The sequence below is a fragment of the Mastigoproctus giganteus genome, chromosome 9 (assembly GCF_048544385.1).
Source record: "Mastigoproctus giganteus isolate SK-2022 chromosome 9, ASM4854438v1, whole genome shotgun sequence".
In the NCBI taxonomy this organism is placed as follows: domain Eukaryota; kingdom Metazoa; phylum Arthropoda; class Arachnida; order Uropygi; family Thelyphonidae; genus Mastigoproctus; species Mastigoproctus giganteus.
This window is the reverse complement of record NC_143583.1, coordinates 93,688,138-93,713,208: the sequence shown is the minus strand read 5'-3', so window position 1 is coordinate 93,713,208 and position 25,071 is coordinate 93,688,138. Positions and strand designations below refer to the sequence as shown.

General features: G+C 36.1%; 1 protein-coding gene across 1 annotated transcript in view; it reads right to left on the bottom strand.

The window, feature by feature from the left end:
- Positions 1–25,071, bottom strand: part of LOC150080552 (vacuole membrane protein 1-like) — a 246,568-nt gene that overhangs the window by 162,079 nt on the left and 59,418 nt on the right. The window contains exons 2-3 of the mRNA XM_090381983.1: positions 10,042–10,071; positions 4,484–4,746 (exon numbers count right to left, since the gene is read on the bottom strand). Of these exons, the coding sequence (XP_090238109.1) occupies positions 4,484–4,746; positions 10,042–10,071 (293 nt within the window). The remainder of the gene's footprint in view (positions 1–4,483; positions 4,747–10,041; positions 10,072–25,071) is intronic.

Below are 25,071 nucleotides of genomic sequence, written 5' to 3'. Positions count from 1 at the left end.
GTAAAGGGTTAGTTATATAAAATTATATAAAATCTCATGAGCTGCATGGAAATTAATTTTGTATTTTTCGATTTGAGCTTTATATGTTTGAAAGATTGGTCTGTATGAGGTTGTTTCTTTTGTTGAAAATTCCCCAAATGTTTCTCCTAGTAGATTTGCAATTTTTTCTGGTTCAGTTATGTCATGACCTTTCCAGCTTATGATCGGTTTAGGGATGGTTGAATGTTGGCCTGAAATTTGTCTAATTTTATTCCAGATTACTCTGTCCATATTTCTATTAATTTTGCTTGAAAAAGATATCCAGGACTCTTTCTGAGATTTCCAGCATATATAACGTGCTTTTGCTCTGGCTTTCTTATATTTTATGAGATTAGTGGTGATGGAGAACTTTCTGAATTGATTCCAAGCCTTATTTTTTTCTTTTTTTGCTTCCAAGCATTCTTCATTCCACCACTGCTTGTAGTGTTTATGGAGCTGGCTAGCTGTCTTTGGTATTGCAATATTTGCTGCAGAGATTATTTGATTTGTGACGTAGGTAACAGCACTATTGATATCAGAATGTCTTATAGTTTTCTTATCTAAAGAAGCAGCACATTGGTATTTTTCCCCGTTTGCTTTGCAAAATTTCCATTTTGTAACTCTTACAGATTACAGTACATCATTTGCTAGTATGTAGCACACAACTGGATAATGATCACTGTTGTAGGGATCATCAGAAACAGATCAGTCAAGAAGAGGAAAGAGAGCTGGGGAACAGATGGTAAGATCAATTGCAGAGGTACTCCCTGTTGGTAAATGGACATGGGTATCTGTGTTTAAGAGTGTTAAGTTCCTGCTGTCTATAAGTTTTTCGATCATTTGTCCTCTTTTGTTTGTATGAAGTGATCCCCAAATGATATGATGCCCATTTAGGTCTCCCATCAAACAGAATGGAGATGGTAATTGATTCAATTAAGTCATCCAAATCTTGCAGTGAATACGTACGATTAGGTGAAAGGTAGAGAGAAACTATGGTCAATGTAATTCCAGTCACAATGCATACCGCACCTGCTTCAAGGGATGTTTGCAGCTGAATGTGCTTGGATGGAATATTAGAGTTGACAAAAATGGTGACTCCTCCATGAGCTGTTGTGGTTTTTCGATCTTGCCTATATACATTGTAGTGCTTGATTGAAATACTTATGTGTGGAGTTAGGTTTGTTTCTTGTAAACAGATACTTGCAGGAGCATATACGGAAATAAGATCTTTGATATCGTTTAGATTACTTCGAATGCCACGAAAATTCCAGTGTACGCATTATTTGGGTTTAGCAACTGATTCTGATAACTTACGATGGGCTGCTTGTTTTAATCGATCTGTTTTGATTTTTTTCTTTTCTAGGGAAGCTTGGTCGGCCACCACTATCCATATCATAATTTGCGTAAAGTTCCAGAACCGGTTCATCTTCTTGCTCGTTTTCATCAATTTCCATAGTATCGGTATTTTTTTGTTTTTTCAACTGGTTTGGTGGGATTTGTGCTGCTTGTTGAAGTTGGATCTTCAGCATTTGGTGAGATAACAATGGATGTATTAATTGCCTGGTCAACTTTTGGTTTTGTTTGTAAAAGAACATTACGTGCCCAATCCGCTATTGAGATGTTAGGCGGGACTGAGATGTCAGTCAGTGTTGCAATTACCTTTGTTTTCTGCACTGTAGTTGCTGCTGCTACTGCATATGATCTCACTGCTGGAAATAGTGGTATCTGCTTTTTGGCTTCTTGATATGCAATCTTATGTTCAGTTTTATATTTTTGAACTTGCTTTTCTCTTTTCCATATATTACAGTCTCTGGAATAGGCAGGGTGGTCTCCTTTGCAGTTTGGGCAGCGAGGAGACTGTGTATTACATTCTTTACAGTTATGTTCTTTTGAGCCACAAGTGGCACAAATAGCTTGTCCTCTGCATGTTTGGGAATGGCCATATTTTTGACATTTGACATCTTATTGGATTGGGGATGTATGGCTTTACCTGGCATTTCAGGTACCCTGCTTTGACTGATGATGGTAGAGTTGGAGTACTGAAAGTAAGTATGATAGTGTGGGTTGGAATCAGGTTTCCATCCTTTTTAATAAAGATTCTTTTGGCATGTACGACATTCTGGTTTTGTAGCTCTTGTACGAATTCTTCTTCAGAGCTGTTTAGGTTATTCCATGATAACCCCTTTGGATGAATTTAAAGTGGCATGTGGAGTGACTGATGGGAATCCCTCCAAAAGTTGTGGTTTCAAGAAGAAGCTCAGAATGTCGATGATTTGTCGTTTCTATTAGTAGGTCGCCCGACTTCAAGCGGCGAACCATTTCGGTGGACCAGCTATATGTTCTAGACACCTTTGTATAACAAAGGGAGAAAGTTTACTAACTGGCTGGTCTGAGAGGGAATGAAAAATTAGAAAGAGTGGAGAGATGGTTTGAGTCACATCTTCCTTTTGTCTTTTGGCAGTAGATGAATTAGGATAATCTTGCTGCCGATTATGGTCAGTTTGATCCATAATTCCAGGAGAGGCCTGGTTTGTCAAGTCCATTGTTACTCCTTTTAGCACTGAAAGGATTCTTTTTTCTTTCAGGTTTCCAGCCCCACCATGGAGAGACAGGAGCAGTGCCACCTAGTGACCAAGCGGCTGTAGGATTAGTTTGTTAGTAAGAAAATGGATAAATATCCTAAAAAAGAAAGATGATTTTCCTTCCTGGGTTCTACTTAAAATCTGCTAAGTGAAGAACCACTTACAATGAAATGAGTATAAGAGAGCAGCTAGAAATGAAACAGAACAAAATCACTTGGAAGGATCACTTTATAATTTGCTTTAGAAAAATCACTTGGTCCCTATCGCTCGGCACTTGGGGCCTACGTGAAGGTGATCCATAGTTGAGAATTCTGTCCTAAAGCCAGCTTACTCTTTCGGTAGATTCTCATCAAGTATTCTTTCTAATCTGTTAGTAATGACCCTTGTGAAAAACTTGTAGATGTGGGACAACAAGCTAATTTGGTCTATAATTTCCAATTTATCCCCTTTCTTATGCAGCAAAATCATGATTGCATTATTTTTGTAATGTGTAATAATTCACGTTCTTAAGTGCCTGCGTAAGCATGATTTCCTACTTGGAGTTTCATCAACGTATGCTTGCTGCATTAGTATACATAAATCTGTCTGTCATCATGTTACACAAAAACTTAAAGCTACTTCCTTGTCACAATCAGTCAGCACCCATTTACGCTTCAACTTCTGCTTTCTGGACCAACCTTCCTTCACCCATATTTCCTGAAAATTACTATCTACAGAAATTTAAGTCTGATGTCAACCAGTTGAAAAAAGAAGAAATATCTTCTTTTTTTGTGTTTTTAACCTTCAACCCACACCAGATACTAAGTACTATAGGTTCTAATACCTTTTTAGTTTTGTGGTTTTCATTTAAAAAAAAAATTTTTTTTTTTTTTTTTTTTTGCTAAACACGAGCAGCAACAACGTGCAGTTATGATCTTTCACGGCTAGTAAAAAACTGAAAATAATTCAAGAGGCAGAAAAAAAATAGATTGCACTACAGTAGAAGTCATATAAAAGACTGAAGAAAGAAATAAAAATTGATGGTGCAAACCAGCAGTAAAAAGAGAATATTCACAAGTGAGGTGTAGTTCAGGATGTAGTGTCAACTGAAATGTGCCAGTTTATGGCTATAACATTTTCCAAAGAACTGGAATCTAGGGATTCACAGCAAGCCAGTGACTGGTGGCGATTTTTTTTTTTTTTTTCCCCCAAGAAGTGATTTGTATATTAAAAGAAAAACAAGTGTCTCCCAGTGATTCTGGATGCCTGTGTAGCAAAGCCATTACATCTTTAAAATTACCATATTTGTCAGCTTATCCACAGAAATTTAAGAATATTGGAAAGCCCCAGGTGAAGATGAAGTTACTGTAGAGTTGCTAAAATTGGGAGGAAGAGAGACAACACAGAAACTGACAAGGAAAGGCATCATTCTTGCATACACAGGCACTTAAGAACATGAGATATCTATATCTCATTTATGTGACACAAAAGCATGTTTGGTTAGATAAAGAAATATTTAAAGATTGGTTTATGAAACATTTTGTTGTGTAACTCATGAACCATTTCAATACAAATGCCATGACAACCCTCCAAAGCCCAGTTTCTGGTGACATTGTGAAGAAAGATCACAATATTCAGATAAACAAATTTCTAAAATTAATTAATGTATAAAATTAGAAATGAAGAAATAGAATGAAATTAAAAGTGGAAGCAATAAAATATAAAGTGCACATTAAAAAAAAGACTAACTATGTACAAAGCATGTCAGAATATTACATGTCAATGAAAACTTAGAAAATTAAAGACTGAATCAAATAACATTTTAAGCTGCAATAGGCAGAAATATACACATAATGAAGAAGAAATAATATTAAAACATCACATTATAAAATTAAATTACTCACCTGCATCCATATTCATATAGATTTATAAGCAATTCCTTGAGAAAATAGTGTGTAGTTGTTACAGGGTGTTTCCATATTACTATATCCTCTCGTTTATTACCTGCTACTTCTTTTAAGCGATCTTGAGTTACTTTTGTGTCTAAGAGATTTGAAATGGTACCATTTGTAGTAGGAATACTCATGGGTTTTCTTCGGTTAGTGGCAGGGCTCTTTAAATAATCAGCCATTTTTTGCATATTCTTCTCTGTAGTTCTATTTTTAACCTTAAAAAAAAATTTTAATGAAAATCAATTAAAAATTAATCTGAGAAATTATCTTCTCAAAAAAATTTTTTTTGTCCTTGAATTTAGTAAAAGGATTTTCAATCCCTGTATATAAATTGAATTCTTAGAGAAGTGTTTGTAATTAATGATTTAGGAGGGGGCAAAACATTTAAAAGAATAAGAAACTCTTGGGAGGTTTAGTTCTTTTTCAGTTTTTTCCATTAACTATTCATGATGATAGCAATGTATTAGAAAAAGTTTTGAGCATAAAAGGAAGTAAGGCTCCTGGAGTGGACAGCATATACCCTGTAGTTTTTAGGGAGTGTATTGAATCATTGAGGTTAATTATGAGGGCATCTTTCGACTCAGGGGAGATTCCTTTGGATTGAATAAGTGAAATGTATCACCAATACATAAAAGCAGTTCTAAGAATGAAGTTGGTAACTACAGACCAGTTAGTTTGACTTCAGTGGTAGGAAAAATCTTAGAGGCAGTGATTAAGAGTGCAATCCAGGGACATTTAGATAGATATGGCATTCTGAAGAGCATGCAATTTGGCTTTGCTAAGGGTAAATCATGCTTAACTAACTTAGTAGATTATTTTGACAGTTACTCATGAACTGGATTTAGGGAATAATTTTGATATAGTTTATTTGGATTTTGTCAAAGCATTTGACTTAGTCACATGAGAGGTTACTATATCTTGAATAGGTTGTGATTACTGGTAAGATTCTAAGATGGATTGCTGGGTGGCTGCAGGGCAGAAAGCAGAGGCATTAATGGATAATCTTGAGATTGGTGTAACATCAGGGGTGGGGTCCCTCAAGGGACCCTACTCCTTGAACTATTGTTGTTTCTCATTTTCATAAATAACATCAATGAAGGGATAAAAGGCATGATGTTAAAATTTTCTGATGAAATAAAGATTGGCAGTGGCATTAATGATCAGTGATGGGCAGCACTCCTTCAGGATGACTTAAACAGACTTCAAAGATGGTCAGAGAAGTGGCAACTATGTTTTAATTTGCTAAATGCAAGGTCTAGCAACCCACAAATAAATTATACACTTGGTTGGATTGAATCAAAAACAGTTCAGGAGGAAAGGGATCAGAGAGTTGCAATACGGGCAGATATGAAGTTTTCTGAACAGCATAAACAGGCAACCAGAAAAGCTCATGGTGTCCTATCAATGATTTATAGAATGCTATCCTGTAGGGATAGAGAAGTCATAATCCCACTGTATAAGGCAATTGTAAGACCACATATGAACTACTGGGTTCAAGTGCAGATACCTCATCTGTAAAAAGACATTGAATTTCTTGAAAGGGTCCAAAGATAAGCAACTTGAATGGCGAGATCAGCAGGATGACAATCATATGAGAAAAGACTCCAATTATGTAGGCTACAGAGCTTATAAACCTCAGTGAGGTCACCTGATTGGGGTTTATATAATTTCTGGATTTCCATTTGGTCCAATTTTAATGAAATTTGAGAAGTCTTCACAAATGCTTGAAATCCATTCACTGGAGTCACGTTATTATAAGCAGATGGGCAGACAGAAAAATAGTAATTGTCAGATTTCTATTGATTTGACTAAATTTGGGAAGGATTGACAGATCTTTCCAAAAAGCCCAATTATAATATTTCTATTGGTCTGATTTTAATGAGATTTGTGTTGGCTGAAATGCCTAAATATAAAATTTTATGAAAATCCACTAGTGGTCCAGTTATACATGAATCAATAAAAAAGAAATAGTTGCCAGATTTATATTTGCCTCATTTTAATGAAATTTGGAACAGCTAGACAAATCTTTTTTAAAAGACAAAAATATAAAATTACATGAAAAACTGCTCATTGGGAGTCAAGTTGTTACAATCAGATGGACAGAGTGAAGAAAATAGACACATTTTGCATATATGCTAATACACCTAAAATATTGACAATTGGGTGCCATAACATTCTTATTTGTGGCAATACATATTCTTATCTGTTTCTGAAGTTTTACACAGAATACTAACATCTAAGGTCATATTATATTATGGATTACGTCTATACGTGTGCATGTTCTCACATGCCAATTTGCATGTTTTGAGGACTGAAAAACCTGAAATAACTTAGATGGGGGAGCCATACTCCTTCCTTCTGAGATCAGCTAACGATAGTCCTGACTGAAAATTCCTTCAAGAATTGTTCCAATTTCTGATAGAATTTGAACCCAGACCCCTCCAAACAAGTGACAGGTGGCAAAATCACTATACTATCACGGAGGACAGTAACGTTTAGAAATTGCATGTTGATAACCAATATAGTCATTTATAAAATTTGTATCAAATAATTCCTTTCAAATAATAAAAAAACGTATCTGCTGGAATTCTGGAAGATACTTTTTTTTAATAAGAAAGGAATCATTTGACTGTAAAAGGGATTCTTGCATGATAAAGAGCAAATTACTTTCTATTCCATAAAATTATTTCAACACGTAAAGGAGCATTGATAAGTGAACAGTATCATATGCAGAAGTGAAGTAAACCAGGTCAAGTTGACCCTTGTGGTATATGGCACAGCTGCAAGAAAGGTAATTTCTAGGCTAGTGATGGTAGAGACATCTTTTTCTTCATAGTGAATGTGATAGAAGGCTGAGGATAGAATTTGTGAAGCTAGAAGACACAGGGTGGACATCTAAAATAATTTAAGTAGTGAGGACGATATGGTAATACAGGTGACCCCCGCTTAACGCTGATAATTCGTTCTGTAAAAACAGAGCACTAAGTGAATCCGTGCTAAGCGAGCGCCGCATTCCCATAAGGTAACATATGTATTTGTGAGTTGCGGTAGGTGCCATAGGATATTTCCTAATCAATAATAAACGGTAGTGAAAAGATGCACAAATGTCGGTCAAAATATTCTGCGTTACATACGTATATAATTATGTGGTAACTACTTACATATCAAAATTAAACTTAAAATTTCAATTAAAATCGTGAATTTAATTGATCTAAATTGATTTAATTTAATTGATGAATTTAATCATGAAAAATGTGTCAATTTTGGGTTGAACTTTGGCCCTCTTCCAAATAAACTAAAATTGGTATTAATTTTAAATCCCCCCGCAGTTTAATTACCACCCAACAATAAAGTCAACCGATCCTTCGCCGCTTTGAAACCTGGCATGTTTTTTTATTCTTTCAATATGAAACTTCTTTTAGGCATTCATTTCCACAAAAGTCCTGCTTCATCTATGTTAAAAACTTGCTGAGAAGTACAGCATAACACAATACCCCTGTTCAATAATTTTAACAAGTTCTTTTTTGAAAGTTTCGGCTCCTTCTGCACTTGCAGCTTCCCCCTGGATTTTAAATCTATTTAACCAGCCTTTACTAGTTTTAAATGGTTCCACATTTTTTTTTTTAAGGGAGTTTTCTTCAGATCATCATATTGGCTAATCTCTTTATCTTTTTTTTTTTTTAATAATATTTAACTTAACTGAATTCTGCATTGGATATTATTTTCAATAAAATTAGTTAAAAGTCTTTCCATTTCAATCCTAATAGCCGGCCTAGCCCTAGTTGCTTGCAGTGGAACAGCTATCTTTCCTGCTGCTAAAATTAATTCTTTATTTATTTTTTTTTATAATTGTTCTTACAGTTAAACTTGCAAGTCCTAAATTATGGCACACATCTGCTTGTCTTTGACCGGAATCGATTCGCTTCAAAACGTCTAATTTAATTTTCAAATTCAGCCTTTTTCTTACATTTATAGTCTTTGTACTGCGCTCAGACGTTGCTTTTTCATTCTTATCGGCCATTATTAACTCTTCGAAAATGTAACTGCATTGGTTGCATTAATTATGATACAATGTTCAAACAAACTGTCCGTTTCGCACGATGTCTAATACGGTACTGAGTGATGACTAGACTTCAGATAAATGCATATAACGCAAATATACTTGATCAGTTTTTAAAATGTTGATCTCGGAACTATGTAACAAATCACTGTACTGCAATTAAATTAGCGTGCGAGAAAATTTCACTGAGCGTGGGAAAATTTCTCCAGTCGGTGTGGGAAACGTTTTAATGCTGTTTTGCTATTCATTTTTAAGCTATCGACTCCATCAAATGAAAAGATTTCGTTAAATATGCCAAAAATGCAATCTGTAAAAGAGCGTTATAGTGATCTGTGACAGCGTTATAGTCAGATATGGGTTATAATATAAGAATAGCATTATAGCGAATCAGTGTAAAGCGAACCGCATTATAACGGGGGCCTGCTGTAATCCACAAGGTCTTTTAGTACTTTAGGATTAGGAATAGGAAAGATAGAGCAATCACATCAGAATAGAGGGGAAAAAAATTTGCAGTTAAACAACATGTTAAGTAGAGAGACTAATATAATTCTAAAAGGTAAAGCAAGCATTATAACAAATGCTGGGGATATTATTAGGCCAAGCAGCATTCGAGAATGGAAGTTGTTAATGGGCCTTTTGAGATCAGAAGCATTAAAGGAGAATTCAGATATGAATTCTCCTTTAATGCTCCAGAAAGGATTAGAGGGAAAAACAGACATATCAAATCATCAAATCTGCCTATGTTTAAGCCATGCAAAGATATCTGTCACAGAGGAGTGATCAGTCTGAGAAAAATCTTTTTATAGGCAGAGAGATGGGATTCCAGGAATCTGTAAATTTTATGAATCAACAGGTGATAGTTGTGGAATTACAACATTAACTACAGTATTACAATATTTAACATTTTTATTTCATAATACAGCACTCTTTCATAACATTCTAGCAACTTGAGAAACTATGTATTTATTTAGAGTTTAATGAGCAATCAGATTTCACAGACTGGTCTTACCCCCTGTATAGTCCATTAAAGCAGGATTGTACTGAACCACAAACACAAAATATGCATATAAAATTTTCCTGACCAAGAGTCAAGCCATTCCATACAGATGAATCCAAAACAAAAATATAAATTAATCACTTTACACATATGTACACTTCAACAAATATATGCCCAATAAAATACTGAATATGTCATTAATTAATTTTATATTTTTATTATTACTAACAAGATACACAACAGGTAACCATTAACAGTGTATCTGAAATTATTTTATTTATCTGAAATTATTTGTATTATTTTAAAATATTATTAGCATAACTAAAAATTAAATAGGATTTTGCAAGGAAATGTGATGGATATGATAAATTTGCATTTGGTTCAGGTTTTCAGAACATCTTTACTGCTACTTGTGTAACAGAAGCACAGAATTAACACGAATAACTCACTCACCATATCTATCTGCAGATTGACAAGAAATTCCTGTAAATGCAGCAATTGGGGGAGAGAAAGAAAAAAAAACAGTTATTAATGGAAACTAAATTCATTTTATAATAAAAATATATTAAGCCTATTATAAGAATGCTCATATTTTTCATTATCTTTAAATATGAATCCTGCCCAAAAAAACTGTATACATATATAATACAGGGTATTATATACAAAGATATATAAAATTGTGATAATTCATCATTCTGCTATTCCACAGGTTGACGTATGAAGCCTCACCACCATGCTCTGTCCGTATACTTCTCTCCGGTGTTGATTTCACTCCTCTCGGAGAATTTGTGATCGAATTATGATCCAAAAATAATAATAATGCAGCCTGGAGTGTGGAAAATGTAATAAAACCATTTACAAGTTAATAGTTACTTAGTACTACCACAGAAAGTAATGAAAAAAAAAAAAAAAAAAGTCCCTATTTGCTGTGATTTCATATACTGTACTGCATATATTTCAAGTAGCAAAGACCCCTAGTAAATGTGTTCAATGATGATGCCACTTTCACAGATCTGAATGTGCAAACATCACAACATCGGGATAAGATATGAGATCTTATCACAACACGAGATCTTATCTTATCAATAGCATCACAACATCAGGATATGAGATTGATTGATTGATTGATTTTGATTTTTGTGGCGCAAAAACAGCAGGATATAAGAGCTAGAGAGCTTGAAGTGTAGGGTAAATGCCCTCGAAGAAATTAATATGAGGGGGTCCATCAGGTTCTCAGCTGCCCAGCTCAACGACACAGCTCACTCCTGTGCATCAGGCAACACAGAGGCAATCTCCAAGGCAGAATGCGCTGGTCCCAAAGGAACTAGTTATTGTTGGTGACTATGTCAGGAAGATGGGGGAATATACTATGTAAGAATGATAGGTGGAACAGGATCCGGGTATGTCTGCCAGGGGCAAAAGTTGATGACATTGTAGAGCAGATATCTTTTCAGGGCACAAAAGGTGATATTTTGTGCACATCGGAACTAATGACATTAAGAGTAAGAGATCTGCAGATTTACTCAACAAATACAGGTCAACGTTGAAAAAAAGCACGAGTTAGGGTTGAATGTGAAAGTGTCTGCAATTCTGCCAGACACGATAGGAGGGAGTATATGATGAGAGCCTTGTCAATCAATTCAGCCCTGGAGAGATTGTGCAAGGCTCAAGGGGTAGAATTTTTTTCAGCCTGGTCTGTGCTTGTTGGCAGGAGAGACTGCTTCTACAGGAATAGGATATACAGTACTTAAACAGAAAGGGTGCAAGAATATTTGCTGATGCTATCGAGGCAGTGTTAGGTGGGTCGGAAAACTGCTAGCGTGGGGGGATACACAGACTAAAAGGTTAACAGTGGCCGCAGGCAGAGGCAAGAGTGATTCTTGCACTGCTTCTATTAGAATGGGGAGCAGACTGGAAAGCAAAGTAATGGAGATCTCCAGGGCTGCTGGGAGTCATAGTGGAACAACTAAATACATGGGCTGTGTTAGGGTGGCCAGCAGCAGGAACAGGTGCATGTATACTTGCATATACACCAATTCTAGGAGAATAGTTAATAAATTTGATGAGCTTGAAGTGCTAGTCAAGACATCAAAGGCAGATATTGTTGGGATATCAGAGACGTGATGTCACACAGATATGGGCAGTGCAGAGTTGGAATTTGGGGAGTACAATGTGTATAGGAAGGATAGAGAAGATAGGAAGGGAGGAGGGGTTATGCTGTTAGTTAAGAAACAAAATCTAAAGAAGTGCATCCAATTGATGTTGGTGGACAATGCAGTGTTGAGTCTGTTTGGTGTGAAATTAGCACTGGGAAAGGAAAAATGAGAGTAGGTGTGTGTTATAGGCCTAATGAATCTGATGAGTATAATCAGCAATTGTGCAGTAAATCAAATTGTCTTATAATGGGGTATTTTAACTTTCCAGATATTGACTGGAACTTGCGGTTTGGTCACTCACACACTAGCAAGACTTTTGTGCATTTATTGGATGACTGTTTTCTACAGCAACATATTCGAGAGGCAACCAGAGGGAGTAATACTCTAAATCTGATTATCAGTAGTGATTCTTCATGCATTAAGAACCTGCAGATAAAGGAACCACTGAGCGACATTGATCAGAATGTATTGATGTGAGAATTAATTAAAGATGTAACTACCATCAAGGCTAAAGGGAAGGGCTTTTGCTTTTGTAAAGGTGACTACAGAGGTCTCAGACAGATTTTAAATTCTGTACAGTGGAATCAACTGATGATGTTACCAACACTGAAATCTAAATGGGGAGCCTTCAGGGACTTAATTTTGGAGCCTACTAGGCTTTTCATTCCAACTAAGAAATACTGTTCAAGGCCTAAATGGATGTCAGATGTATTAATGAAGCTATTTATTGGCAGAGAAGAAGAATGTATGTGATGCATATAGTGTATCAGGCAATACAGAAGCCTACAGCAGGTATAAACTAGTCTGTAATCAAGTCACAAAGGAGTTTAGGCAGGTGAAGGCAAATTATGAGAAATCTTTGGCAAAGGATGCAAAGAAAAACAGCAAAGAGTTCTTTACTTATGTAAACTCTAGAAGGAAAGGGATGAATCAGATTGGACCACTTAACATAGATGGGTTGACTATTGATGGTCATGCAGGGTAGCTGGATAAACTGAATGAGTATTTTGCATTTACATTCACACGAGAAATTATTCAATGTGGGGAATGCCAGAAGTTTATCAAACTAACGGAGAGCTAAGTGATTTTATAATAGCTGAAAGCAAAGTGGAGGAGAAATTGTTGAAGTTAAACATAAGGAAGGCACCTGGGGTGGATGGGATCTATCCAGTTATATTAAAGGAGGCAGCAAAAGAAGTAAGCAAACCCTTAGCCATAATTATGAGAGCTTCCTTGGACTCAGGGGAAGTCCCTATGGACTGGAGGTGTGCAAACATATCACCAATTCACAAAGGAGGTTCAAAAGGTGACACAAGTAACTACAGACCTGTTAGTTTAACTTGTGTTCCAGGGAAAATAATGGAATCATTGGTTAAAGAAGCATTACAGGATCATCAAGACAAGACTGGAGTAATATTTAAGACTCAGCATGGGTTTTTCAAGAGGTCGTGTCGGACCAATTTGATTGCTTACTATGATGTGGTCACAAAGGAACTGGATGCAAAAAATAATTTTGATATCATATACTTGGATTTCAGGAAAGCTTTTGATACTGTTGCACATGGATGACTGCTATATAAATTGGAGAGGTATGGCATCAAGGGTAAGCTGCTACAATGGATAAAGGGATGGCTGCGTGGGAGACAACAGAGGGTGGTAATCAATGGACACTACTCTTCGTGGACAAATGTTATTAGTGGAGTTCTCAGGGCTCAGTGTTGGGCCCACTGTTGTTTTGTATATTTATCAATAATATGGATGAAGGTATATCAGGTTTAATGTGCAAGTTTGCAGATGATACAAAGGTTGGCAGGGCTGTTAACGACAGTAATGACAGTACGTTACTCCAACTGGATCTAGATAAGTTGGGAAACTGGGCTGAGAAGTGGCAACTGAAGTTTAACAGTGACAAATGCAAAGTTCTGCATATGGGTAGCAATAACCGAAGAGAAACATACCAACCGCATGGTACAACACTCAGGGAAGTGGAAAGTGAAAAAGACCTGGGAGTAATTGTGCAGCCAAATATGAAGTTCGCTGAGCATTGCAGACAGGCTGCCAGGGCAGATCATGGAGTCTTGTCAATGATATATAGGAATTTTGCTAGCAGGGACAGGGAGGTAATAATCCCGTTATACAAGGCAATGGTCAGGCCACACCTAGAGTACTGTGTCCAGCTCAGCCTTAAATTTATTTAAGGCTGAGCTGGACAAGCATTTGGAATGAATAGAGAGATAAATGGGAGTGGTTTCTTTTTTTTTTTTTTTTTGGCTGATGCTGCATAAGCTTGCTTTCTTGCATTGTATGCCTCTACTAATGCTAATAACATACTGAAATTTTTCATACAAAAAAAAAAAAAAAAGCCTAAGTTTAACAGTGACATTTTGTATCAGACAATATGACCACAATACATATTTTTTAAACTATACACCCTGGAAATGTTTATTTTGAGTCAATGATTATAAAGCCCCAGTACTATTGAATAATAAGCAATCATGAACATACATGATGTATGATAATCAATTAACATTTAAATAAGTGTATAACTATTATATTAAATAAGTGTATTGGGGTTATGATGGACATCATGGCGAGATCCAAACTTCCTTACATTTCAAGGATACAGCTTAAAAACAGTGTTTGCAGGCCAGCCACTAGTTAGTACACTGGATTAAACATATTGGTAACTCTTTGGGATCTCTGGGATGTTTCCAGATCACCTAGTGTACAATCTTGCTACCTTTACACTGCCATATAGTGACTAGAGGGAGTCTCAGTAGTGTGTTTGGGGAAAGGGACATTGTGGAGGCCACGTTATGTCAAGGATCTGGGTATTCTTACCACGTGAATGTCATAATCCATAAATTTCATTACTTCATACAGCATGTCCCCCCCCACTTTTCTTACTATTGAATACACCATGAATCATCAAACTAATAGAGTAAGCTTATCTGCGAAAAGATCTAAACCTCACCAAACACTTCCTAGTCCATTTCACAAATATACGTGATCTCAGTTCTAATCTCAACGATGTCCATTTCCACTTTGCCAAATCCCATGTACTTTTTCTGACAGAATCTCAGTTATCGATTGATTCAACCACTGCTCATCTCAGTTGCCCAAATTTTTCACCGTATCATTTCTTTCATCTCAAAGGTGGTATTTGTGTATATGTTCATTCTGATATTCCCTGTCAGAGACTTGGTAATTTGGAATCTTGTCTTTTTGACCTTTTCTGGCTTAAAATCTCTATCTCATTGTGTCAAATTCATCCGTTGTCTCTACCATTCTCCTAACTCCACTAATCACTTGGAACTCTAACTTCCTCTCTTTGCAACTTGACTTTCTCCAGACCAACTTTCCTAACAGTGACGTAATTTTTCTTGGTGATATTAATGTTCACAACTCCAGCGGGCTTCCATTCTCTAGTCACACAGACCCAGCTGGTCGAGATGCTGAAGCTTTTGCAATTACTAATGACCTCGCACAGATTGTTCGTTTACCTACCAGAATACCGGACAATCTTAACCATACAGCCAACACGATCTTTTTCTCACAAACAACCCTTCACGGTCGAAGTGAGTGGTCCTTTAGGCATCTGAGATCACAACTTGGTGATTGTCTTTTCTGCAATGGAGCCTTTATCTCATGGCTATTCCCAACCTCGTGCTGTTTAGAATTGCAAGAATGTAAAATGAGATGACCTATGACAATTCTTTTCTTCCTTTCCTTGGTCGGATTACTGCTTCAATACTTCTGATGTCAACGTTTGCTCAGATCATGTCAGTGAAATTATTCTTGTTGGAATGGAATCCTTTATTCCACACTCCACTTTAATATCTCATCCTTTATCTAAACCTTGGTTTTTCAATAAATGTGCTAAGGCTGTTCAAGAGAAGAATGTTGCATATCATAATTGGCTTGTTTCCAATTCTTCAGTTTCATTTTCTGCCTACACCAAAGCTTGCAACAATTGTAAAGCAGTCATTAATCAATCCAAACTAGATTTTGAACAGGCTAAGAGTAGAAAACTTGCTTCTTGCCCTAATGCAGTGGTTTCGAACAGAGGTGCCACAGCACACTAGAATGCTACAACAACGTTCTAGGAGTGCTAGTAATTTGGGTTTAAGTTACTTAAAGTTATTATTATTTTTTAATTTGTATATTTATTTCATTATAAAAATGTGTACTCATTATAAAAATGTGTACGGTATCCATTGTACCGTATCTTTTTAATTTTGTGGTGATCTATAATTGATCTCTATTTACTCTATTTGCATCATATGCCTCTACTAATATTAGCATTAGTAGAGGCATATGATGCAAGAAAGCCAGCTTATGCAGCATCAGTAAAAAAAAAACACGCTCCCATTTCACCCCTCCATTTTTTCCAAGTACCTGTCCAGCTCAGCCTTAAATTTATTTAGACTATCAACTTCCACAACAAAGGATGTAAGTCTGTTCCACCAACCAACCACCCACTGGCTAAAGGCAAACTTCCGCACATCTATCCTACATCTGTCTTTCCTCAATTTGAATTTATGCCCTCTCAAATGATTATTCTGAGCAAGAGGAAGAATTCCATCGGCATTGAGCATGCTCAAACCATTCAAGGCTTTATACACCTCAATCAGATCACCTCACAGGTGCTTGTTTGTTATTTGGTTTTTAGGAGCATTAGCAACTAAGGCCATACTGCTACAGGAATATGCGGTGGTCATTCCCTGACCTTTCCGCAGCCTCCGTATTTGGTGGTGACGGGCTCGAACCGCGGTCAAATCAAGAAGCGTGTGCTACGCACTGCTGCTCCTTCTCACCTGGCTACGGAGGCGCCCCTCACAGGTGCCTCGTCTCCAGACAATGTAATTTGCAAAATCGAAGCCTTTCTTCGTAAAAGCAACCCTTTGTTCCATTCACTAATCTTGCTGCCCTTCTCTGTACTCATTCCAACAGTTCTACATCCTTCTTAAAATGAGGCCTCCAGACCTGCATACAGTACTCAAGGTGTGGCCTGACCACTGCTTTATATAAGGGGATAATTACCTCCTTATCCCTGTTAGAAAAATTCCTGTATATCATCAACAAGAAACTATGAGCTACTCTTGCAGGCTGTCTGCACTGCTCAGAAAACTTCATATCTGCCTGCACAATTACCCCCAGGTCCTTTTCGTTCTCTACCCACTGTCAGTGTAGTGAAATGCTACAGTTAAGTACACACTAACCCTAGTTTTAATTAGTATTTAAATTTACCTACACATCATTGCATCCCCTCCTGGTGTGTGAGAAGAAGATGAATGAGTTGAGTGAAAAAAAAAAAAAAAATATATATATATATATATATATATATATAAAAAACTTGGAAAAAAAATTATAAAATAAGAAAAATGTATTTTAAAAAAAATAAATAAATAAAAAAAAAAAAAACAGAATGCACGTAGAGTGAAAATGCAGATTATGAATGAAGTAAATGTGTGTCTTTTCCACCCCCTCGCCTGTTGGGTTCCCCACTGCCAGCTAACATATCCCACCCCCAGAGCGGCATGGGCAGCTTGACCTTCATACCGGATTCAACACTACTTGGACGTGACATTCTGCGGCTTTGCTGCCAACATGCCATTGGCGATCTGAACTGGATACTCTAACCTGGTTCCCTTTAAAACCCCATCCCCAGGCAGGGGAGGGAGGAGACTGATCTCTGTCTCCTCTCCTCCCTGCCTACCCCAATACTTCGCCTGGTGGGGCTCGTCTCCACTGACCTCTTTGGGGATGCCTACTCTATTGTCCCTATTCTTCTATCTGTTTTCCCCCCAGTCTTCAGTCTCCCCCCTCACTAAATCGACCGAGTACACCCTTAACAATGCCGCCAAATTATAATTAACATCTAAATTCTACCGGTTTTGTGTAAATCTGTAAGACAACTAACACTATTAGCTTTTATCTAGCATATGGCCTCACATGTCTAAATTTAATAACATCAAAATTTTGCCCGACCTATTTGGCCTTTAGCACATCTCTTTAGCGTTGAACCCCAACCAGCGATTTCCTAACAGCAATCCCATTAAGCATTAATGTCAAACGCAATTTTTTTTTTTTTTAAATAGGTCCTAGCCACTGAAATCCCAGGAAACTAGGTGGCAGGACCTGCAAGAGCAATTTGTTGTGATACTGGATACACCCAGCTAGCCTCCACGTGGCAGGGTATGGGCAACGTTGGGCCCCCACTAGGGGCCTGGTGGGGGCCCAACGTTGGTGGGGTTCATACGTCTAGGCCCCCTGATGGGGGCCTAGACTTATGAACTCTGTGTAGTACCACAGAGTTCATACGTCACTCTGGGGTTGTTGCTTCCCATATGTAGTACTTTACATTTGTCAATGTTAAACTTCATTTGCCACCTCTCAGCCCATCTGCTCTACTTTACTAGATCCTGTTGCAGCAGCATACTGTCATTAGTTCTTTGCTGCCTTTTTTCACTTTCTTATTCCAAAGGCGTTTTTCCTTCTGCTTGTAAATTTGCTCATATCCAGCCAGTTCCTAAAAGGATGGCAAATCCCTCCGACCCAACTATCGTCCTATTGCAATTACTTCTACTCTTTCTAAAGTAATGGAGAAATCAATTAACCACCAACTCGTAAACTACCTAGAATCCTTCCGTCTGTTCAACGATCGTCAGTATGGATTCTGTCAGTGTCGATCCACTGGTGATAATCTGGCTTATGTTACCCATTTATAGCTTAATTCAATGGAAAAGTTCGGTGAAATTCAAGCAGTTTCTCTTGACAACTGAAAGGCTTTCGATTGTGTTTAGCATAAAGGTCTTCTAAACAAGCTTCCATCTTATGGTTTGCCGACTGCTTTTTGTAATTGATTATCCAGTTTTCTCTCTGACCGCTCACTGAGGGTGATGGTAGATGGCTCTGTCTTCTAATTTCTCCATTAATGATGGTGTTCCCCAAGGTTCGTTCTTTCCCCCCCACTCTTTTCCTCTTGTATATTAATGACCTTCTTCCGTTGACTGGAAATCCTATCCATAGTTTTGCCAACAATAGCACACTGCATTCCACTTTCCAGTTTGAGAAACCTTGCCCTGCTCAATCAGCTTCAACTTCTCGAATATCCACTACCAATTCCTTGAATGCAGATATCCAGATAATTCTCCAGTGGGTTGATTTCAATCCTTCTAAAACCAAGTGCTCTCTTATATCTCCCAAAAAGGATTCTTCAGCTCCTATGCTTATCTTTGGTGACACTCTGATTTATAGGCAATATGGCACATCTCTTTTAGGGATTACCCTGACTTCTAATCTCTATTGGCACAAGCACATTTCAAATATTGCTTCCTCTTCTTCTAAAAAACTTGGTTTTCTCTTCCGCTCTGGGCATTACTTTTCTTCCAAACAGCTGTTCATTCTGCACAAATCGCAAATCCTCCCTACCATAGAATATTGTTCCCACATCTGATGCATTGCCCCCAAAACCTCTCTCAGGCTTCTAGATTCCATTCAGAAGAGGGCAGTTAGGTTAATTAATGACTCATCTCTAACAGAGCCTCTCCACAGTGTGTCATAGACATACTGTTTCTGCTGCATGCCTTTTCTACAGATACTTCCATGGGCAATGTTCTTCTGAATTGGCTTCTATAATTCCTGCTCTCTCTCTTTCAAAACAGTTTGAACATGTGCCATCACCAGCCAACATCCATTTATTGTCCAAGTTCAAACTCATAGAATCCACTTTTCATCTTCCTCATTTATTTATTCAACTGCCATTTTCTGGAACACCCTTCCTTCATATGTATTTCCTGAAAATTACAGTCTACAGAAGTTCAAGTCTAATGTCAACAAATATCTTCTTTCATCTTCTCAACCTCCAACCCAAGCACAGTAATAAGTACTATAGGTTCTAATACCTGTCGTGCTTGAGGTTTTCATTAAAAAAAAAATCAAGGTTTGTCATTTTTAAAAATGACAAAAATTGTGGACACATCGTCTTTTTCAGTTAAAGTCTGAAAGATTTTAACTGACAGATATTGAAACAGAAAATATTTAAGTGGAAATGAAAAACTAAAAAGAAAATTGCGCAAAAAGCAGACTGCAAGACAACAAGAAGCTCTTTAAATATATAAAAAAGTGTTATCGATCCTACCGCCACCTCTTCAAATTCGAATAAAACAGAGAAATCAGAGAAGGAAGATGAAGAAATTTTCTGTGAATGCAATAAAAACTGAGGATTCCAATGAAAAAAACATCCTGGAAACAAATGAAGAGCAGGATTATGAAAATTTATTAATTTATCCACTAATTGGGAGGGCATCTGCTGCATATGGAAAAGGAACCTTGGAACCTCTTCAGTCTCAACGCAAATCAATGTAAGTGCTGATTTCAATGTTGAGGATCCAGCTATATGGTCAAAATATTTAAATGTTGACATGAGAACATTAATAGATGAGCGTGGTCCAGTACAAGTGAAGACTGATCACTTTCCCAGTGATCAGAAGAAAAAGTCCTTTTCAACACAATATTATGTCAGGAAAATGGCAGATGATGATAAACAAATAAGAAGATGGTTGTGTTCAAGAAGTTTTCTTTTATGACATTCTTTTACGCGATAAAGGATTTTCTGACTGGGCACATTTAAGCCAAAAGTTGAAAATGCATGAATGTGCTCCTAAGCATTTAGAAGCATGTAAAAATTTTTCTCCAAATGGAAACAGAGCGATGAAGCAGTGTGTTTCGGCGTATAATAGATGCGATACTATAGTTTAGCACAAACATAATTTAGCATTTCGAGGGGAATATGATACTCTTTACACGCCCCATAATGGAAACTTTTTAGGCCTCATTGAACTTACTGCAAAATTCAATCCAATTCAAAAAAATCATTTTTCAAAAAATAATAAAATTGCACAAAAACATAATACCTACTTATCTCATATTATCCAAATAAATAAATTTTCTGTTTATACTCCGGCACGACAACCAAGTCAGTAAATGAATCAATACTATGGGAAGTAAGGATTCCAATGATGGTGATAACACCAACTTTGGCAAAGAATGCAAAATACTATTCTCTATTAATTGACTGCACACCAGATGTAAGTCACACAGAACAATTGTCAGTTTGAGATTTATTTACATTAGTGAATCTAACAGTAGCTACTTTGATATTCAGGAGCATATTACTTTTTTGGCAGTACATGACAGAACAAGAGGAGGAGGATGGCCAGACAGGGTTAAATTACTTTTGGATAAATTAGGAATAGAATTGTTCAATTGTCAAGGCCAAGGCTACAACAGTGAAGCTAACATGAAGGATGCTTATCAGGGTGTCCAGGCATATATTTCAAAAGAAAATCCCAAAGCAATGTATACTCCTTGTGCATGTCATAACATCAATTTATTGTTTGGGATTTTAATTGGTATTTTGCAAAACATTTACACTATATTTGCTACATCAACACCACATCATGCTGATATATATTACAAAAACATGTAAAGGATTTAACACCAAAACCATTGTCTGACACAAGGTATGTGTAGAGTAGGCACTTGAAAGCAATACTAGGATTTATAGAAGCACTAAAGGAAACTGTTGAAACAGTTTCTGATACTAAGGTTAAGTCTGAAATAAATTCCATACATGGACAATTGTTTCCCATTGAATTAGTCTAATCATGTGGTACGATCTTCTATCAAAAGTAAACTTCGTAAGTAAATTATGCAAGAAAAATCTTACGCATATGGACACATAGCAATTAAGCACTTAAAAGAACTAGTAATTGCAAATAAATTAAATATTAATTTGGAATTAAAGGAAAACTTTTTTTATGAATCTTGGATACTCGGTTTTTAGATGCGGAGGAAAATTTTAAAATAAATTATTTTCTCCAAATTATTGATACTGCGATTCAATCTTTTAAAAAGAGTTTTGAATTGCATGTAAAAAATGAAAGAATTTTTGAGATTTTGTGATTTTAATAAATTTAAAGATATACCTGCAGAACAACTTCAAAAGAACACTGGAAAATCATGTTTACATTTAGAATCAGATTTGAATAAAACGGATTTGTATGAAGAAATTGATATGTTAAGAAAAAATTGTTCCTCCTAACTCTTCAAGTTTAGAACCCTTAAAATTCACATATTTTCACAATTTTCAGAAATATATCCCAATGTTATTGTGGCATTAAGAATATTAATAAACCCTGTGTTTATTAATAACAATAATAAAAAAACTATTTATTCATCTATTTCACAAGAACAGTTAACTTCCTTATCTTTAATATCAATTGAAAGCAAAATTGCCAATCAGTAAGATTTTAATAATATAACTGATTTGACAAAATCATTCTAAAAAAATCATATAAATACAATAAATCATTTTCATTAAATATGAGTTCATATGTTACTTTAATATAAATAAAGTAAATATAAATTATTGCAATCACTTTTTATTCAGTATCTCATTCTTAAAAAATCTATACCTATAATAATAATAAACAATAATAATAATACCGGGCATGAGATTGGTCACCTCACCCCTAAAAGCCCATCCTGACCTAGCAAACCCTTATAGTAGGCTACTGCGAGTAGTTAAGGGTCAACCTTGGCTGACAAGGGGCTGTCGTGCCGCAGGAAAGAAGGATAATAATATTAATACTAATAATAAGAATAAAAGTCAATGTGTTGCACCCAGCCCTGCAAAATATCCAGCCAGCCCTGGACGATACAAGTTGTGTGAGCAAGAGGCAGGATGCCTCTTGCTCATACAACTCACATGATGGGGTACAAATTTAAATTGAGGAAGAATGATTGTAGAATATATGTAAGGAAATTTGCTTCTGACCAGTGCATAGTTGACTGCTGGAACAAACCTTCCATCTGGTGTTGTGGAAGTGATTAATCTGAAAAATTTAATCCTTTACCAGGTGCATTGGTGGCAAATGTCCACCAAAGCCACTTAAATTTGAAAATAAAAATAACCATTAAAGTGCTATCAATATAAATTTTAGTATTCCTTCCTTATTAGGATTTTTGATCTGTATCATTTATTCTTTTATTACAGAAGTTTCACCATTAAAAATAATAAAAGAAAAGTTTTTTAGGCCTTTAAAGCTAATTCTTGCCTATAATTAACAAGTGCTCCAAAGGAAAAATTTAAAGTTAGCACCATCTGTAGTTCCAATAAAAGATGGGCACTACCATAACTTTTGGTTTGAAGCAAGCAAACAGAAATGCTCACTAGTGTCAGAAGTTGTTTATGGCTGCAATAAGATGCCAATCAATTAGGACACAGTTTATTTCAATATTTGCTTCTTTCAAGTTTCACTCACAGACAGTGAAAATTATGCCCAAATCAGACATTAAAAAACATGTTATGAAAAGAGTATGTGTGAAGCATGTCAAAGGGGTTTCATTTTATAAATGAATTAAAAACATACATTTACAATACAAAGAATGGATTTTTTTAAATGAAAGTGAAAATTCAATGATGTCATTTTATACAAAAAAATTTGCATAAATTGACATCATTAATTAAGACGAACTCTGCATAATTTTACAGCCTGAAAATGAAAATTACTAAGAGAGACACCATTAGGTAACTGGCAAGAATTACTTCTGCACTGTTAATTAGGACTAATTTTCAAAAATTAGCACTATTGATTTTGGCTAATTTGCGTAATTAGTCTTAATTATGACAAAGATGTCACGTGCCTCGTGGTTCAGCATGCTCCGAGACAAACCTGTGGGAGCAGTACTACAACTACATATCAGGCCTTGCCTGGGCAAAAATGCAGTGGTTACCAGATGGCATAGATTAACCAAAAATAAAAAAATATTGATGGAAGTGTCATACAGTTTTATTGTTTAACAGAAGTATTATTTTATGTTAAAAATTATTTCATTTAAAAAACACGATTCGTGATAATGCTTTAAGATTTTTAAATTTAAAAAAATCTAAGAGTTTTGGGAGATATGGTGTCGAATAATCTGTGGAGTAGGGTGGCCCAGAGCCTTAATCGACACAGGTCATCATCTACTATAATAGACTTTCAGAATAATGACACCTTCCGGGATTCAAGGTGCCGTTATTTTGATTTTTCCGTTATCTAGAAAGTTTTTTTTAATATGTTTAATGCAGAAATAATGAGACTAAATAAGAAATAGAGATTAAGAATGCAATTTTATTAACTGCACATAAAAAACAAACATGTTGATGATCCAATGTTATATTCTGCCATTAATACACTCCTGCTTACATCCTGTTCTATTTTCTTTATTATATCAAGTTTGGTCTGCACGGATAGCACAGTGGTATCGTCGCCATACTTCCCACACCAGTGAAAAAAGCCCGGATTCAAATCCTGTCAATGACACAAGGAACTTTAATGGGCTTTTTTCACTCCGCGGCTGAATTAGTCAGTCTCAGGCGTAATAGCAAGGTTCTCCCCCCTAGAAACTGGAGTTTTTCATCCAGAAAAACAGGCAAATCAACCAGAGAACACATGCAATTTACAAACCCAATATATATGGGTATATGAATTAACTTTCCGGGTGTTTCTGGGTGACCATAATGTAATACAGCAATACCCCGCACAGCACTGATAATTGGTACCAAAAGTGTTCCGTGTTAAGTGAAACCGTGCTGACTGAGGTATAATTATAATGAGTTTTAATTGAATGCATACCACACAAACAATATATAAAAAATTATAATAAATCTATAAACATTTTATTAATGAAAATGTAACATCATGAGAGATGGCAAAAAAGCTTTATTGTATATTTAGGTATTTCTAAAGTCAGGTGACGTCGTCTCTTCTTTTTTATCGGCGTACTAGTCTTTGTAACATCAAACCATCTTGTAAAATTTGCCATATCTTGATGCTATGTCCAACATTCAGGTGTCGATTCATAAATGCCTCACAACCCCAAAAAAAAAACTTTCTCCAATTCTTCTGTTAAAAATTTCTGGTCCCACTTCAGAATTGTTTTCCTCTTCTTCATATGCAGTTTGCTTGTCAATTTCAAGGAGAGTTGAATCATCTAAGTCATTTGCATGTGAGTCAATGCAGTCACGTACATTGGTAGTGTTGAAAGTTTTGAATCCCAAGTCTTTTCCGATTTTCGCAATGTCTTTGGCAATTGTCTGAACTTGCGATTCAAAACTAGTGAAATAATTTGCCAAATAGGTCAAAACATGCTGCCAAACAGAATGCATGTTGTTGGCAGTGATTTCTAGCCAAGAAGCAAATAAATTTTCAATCGTATTTAAAAGGGTAAAAAATAAATAGTGAAATGAAAAGATTGAAAAGCTATCATGTCGTCT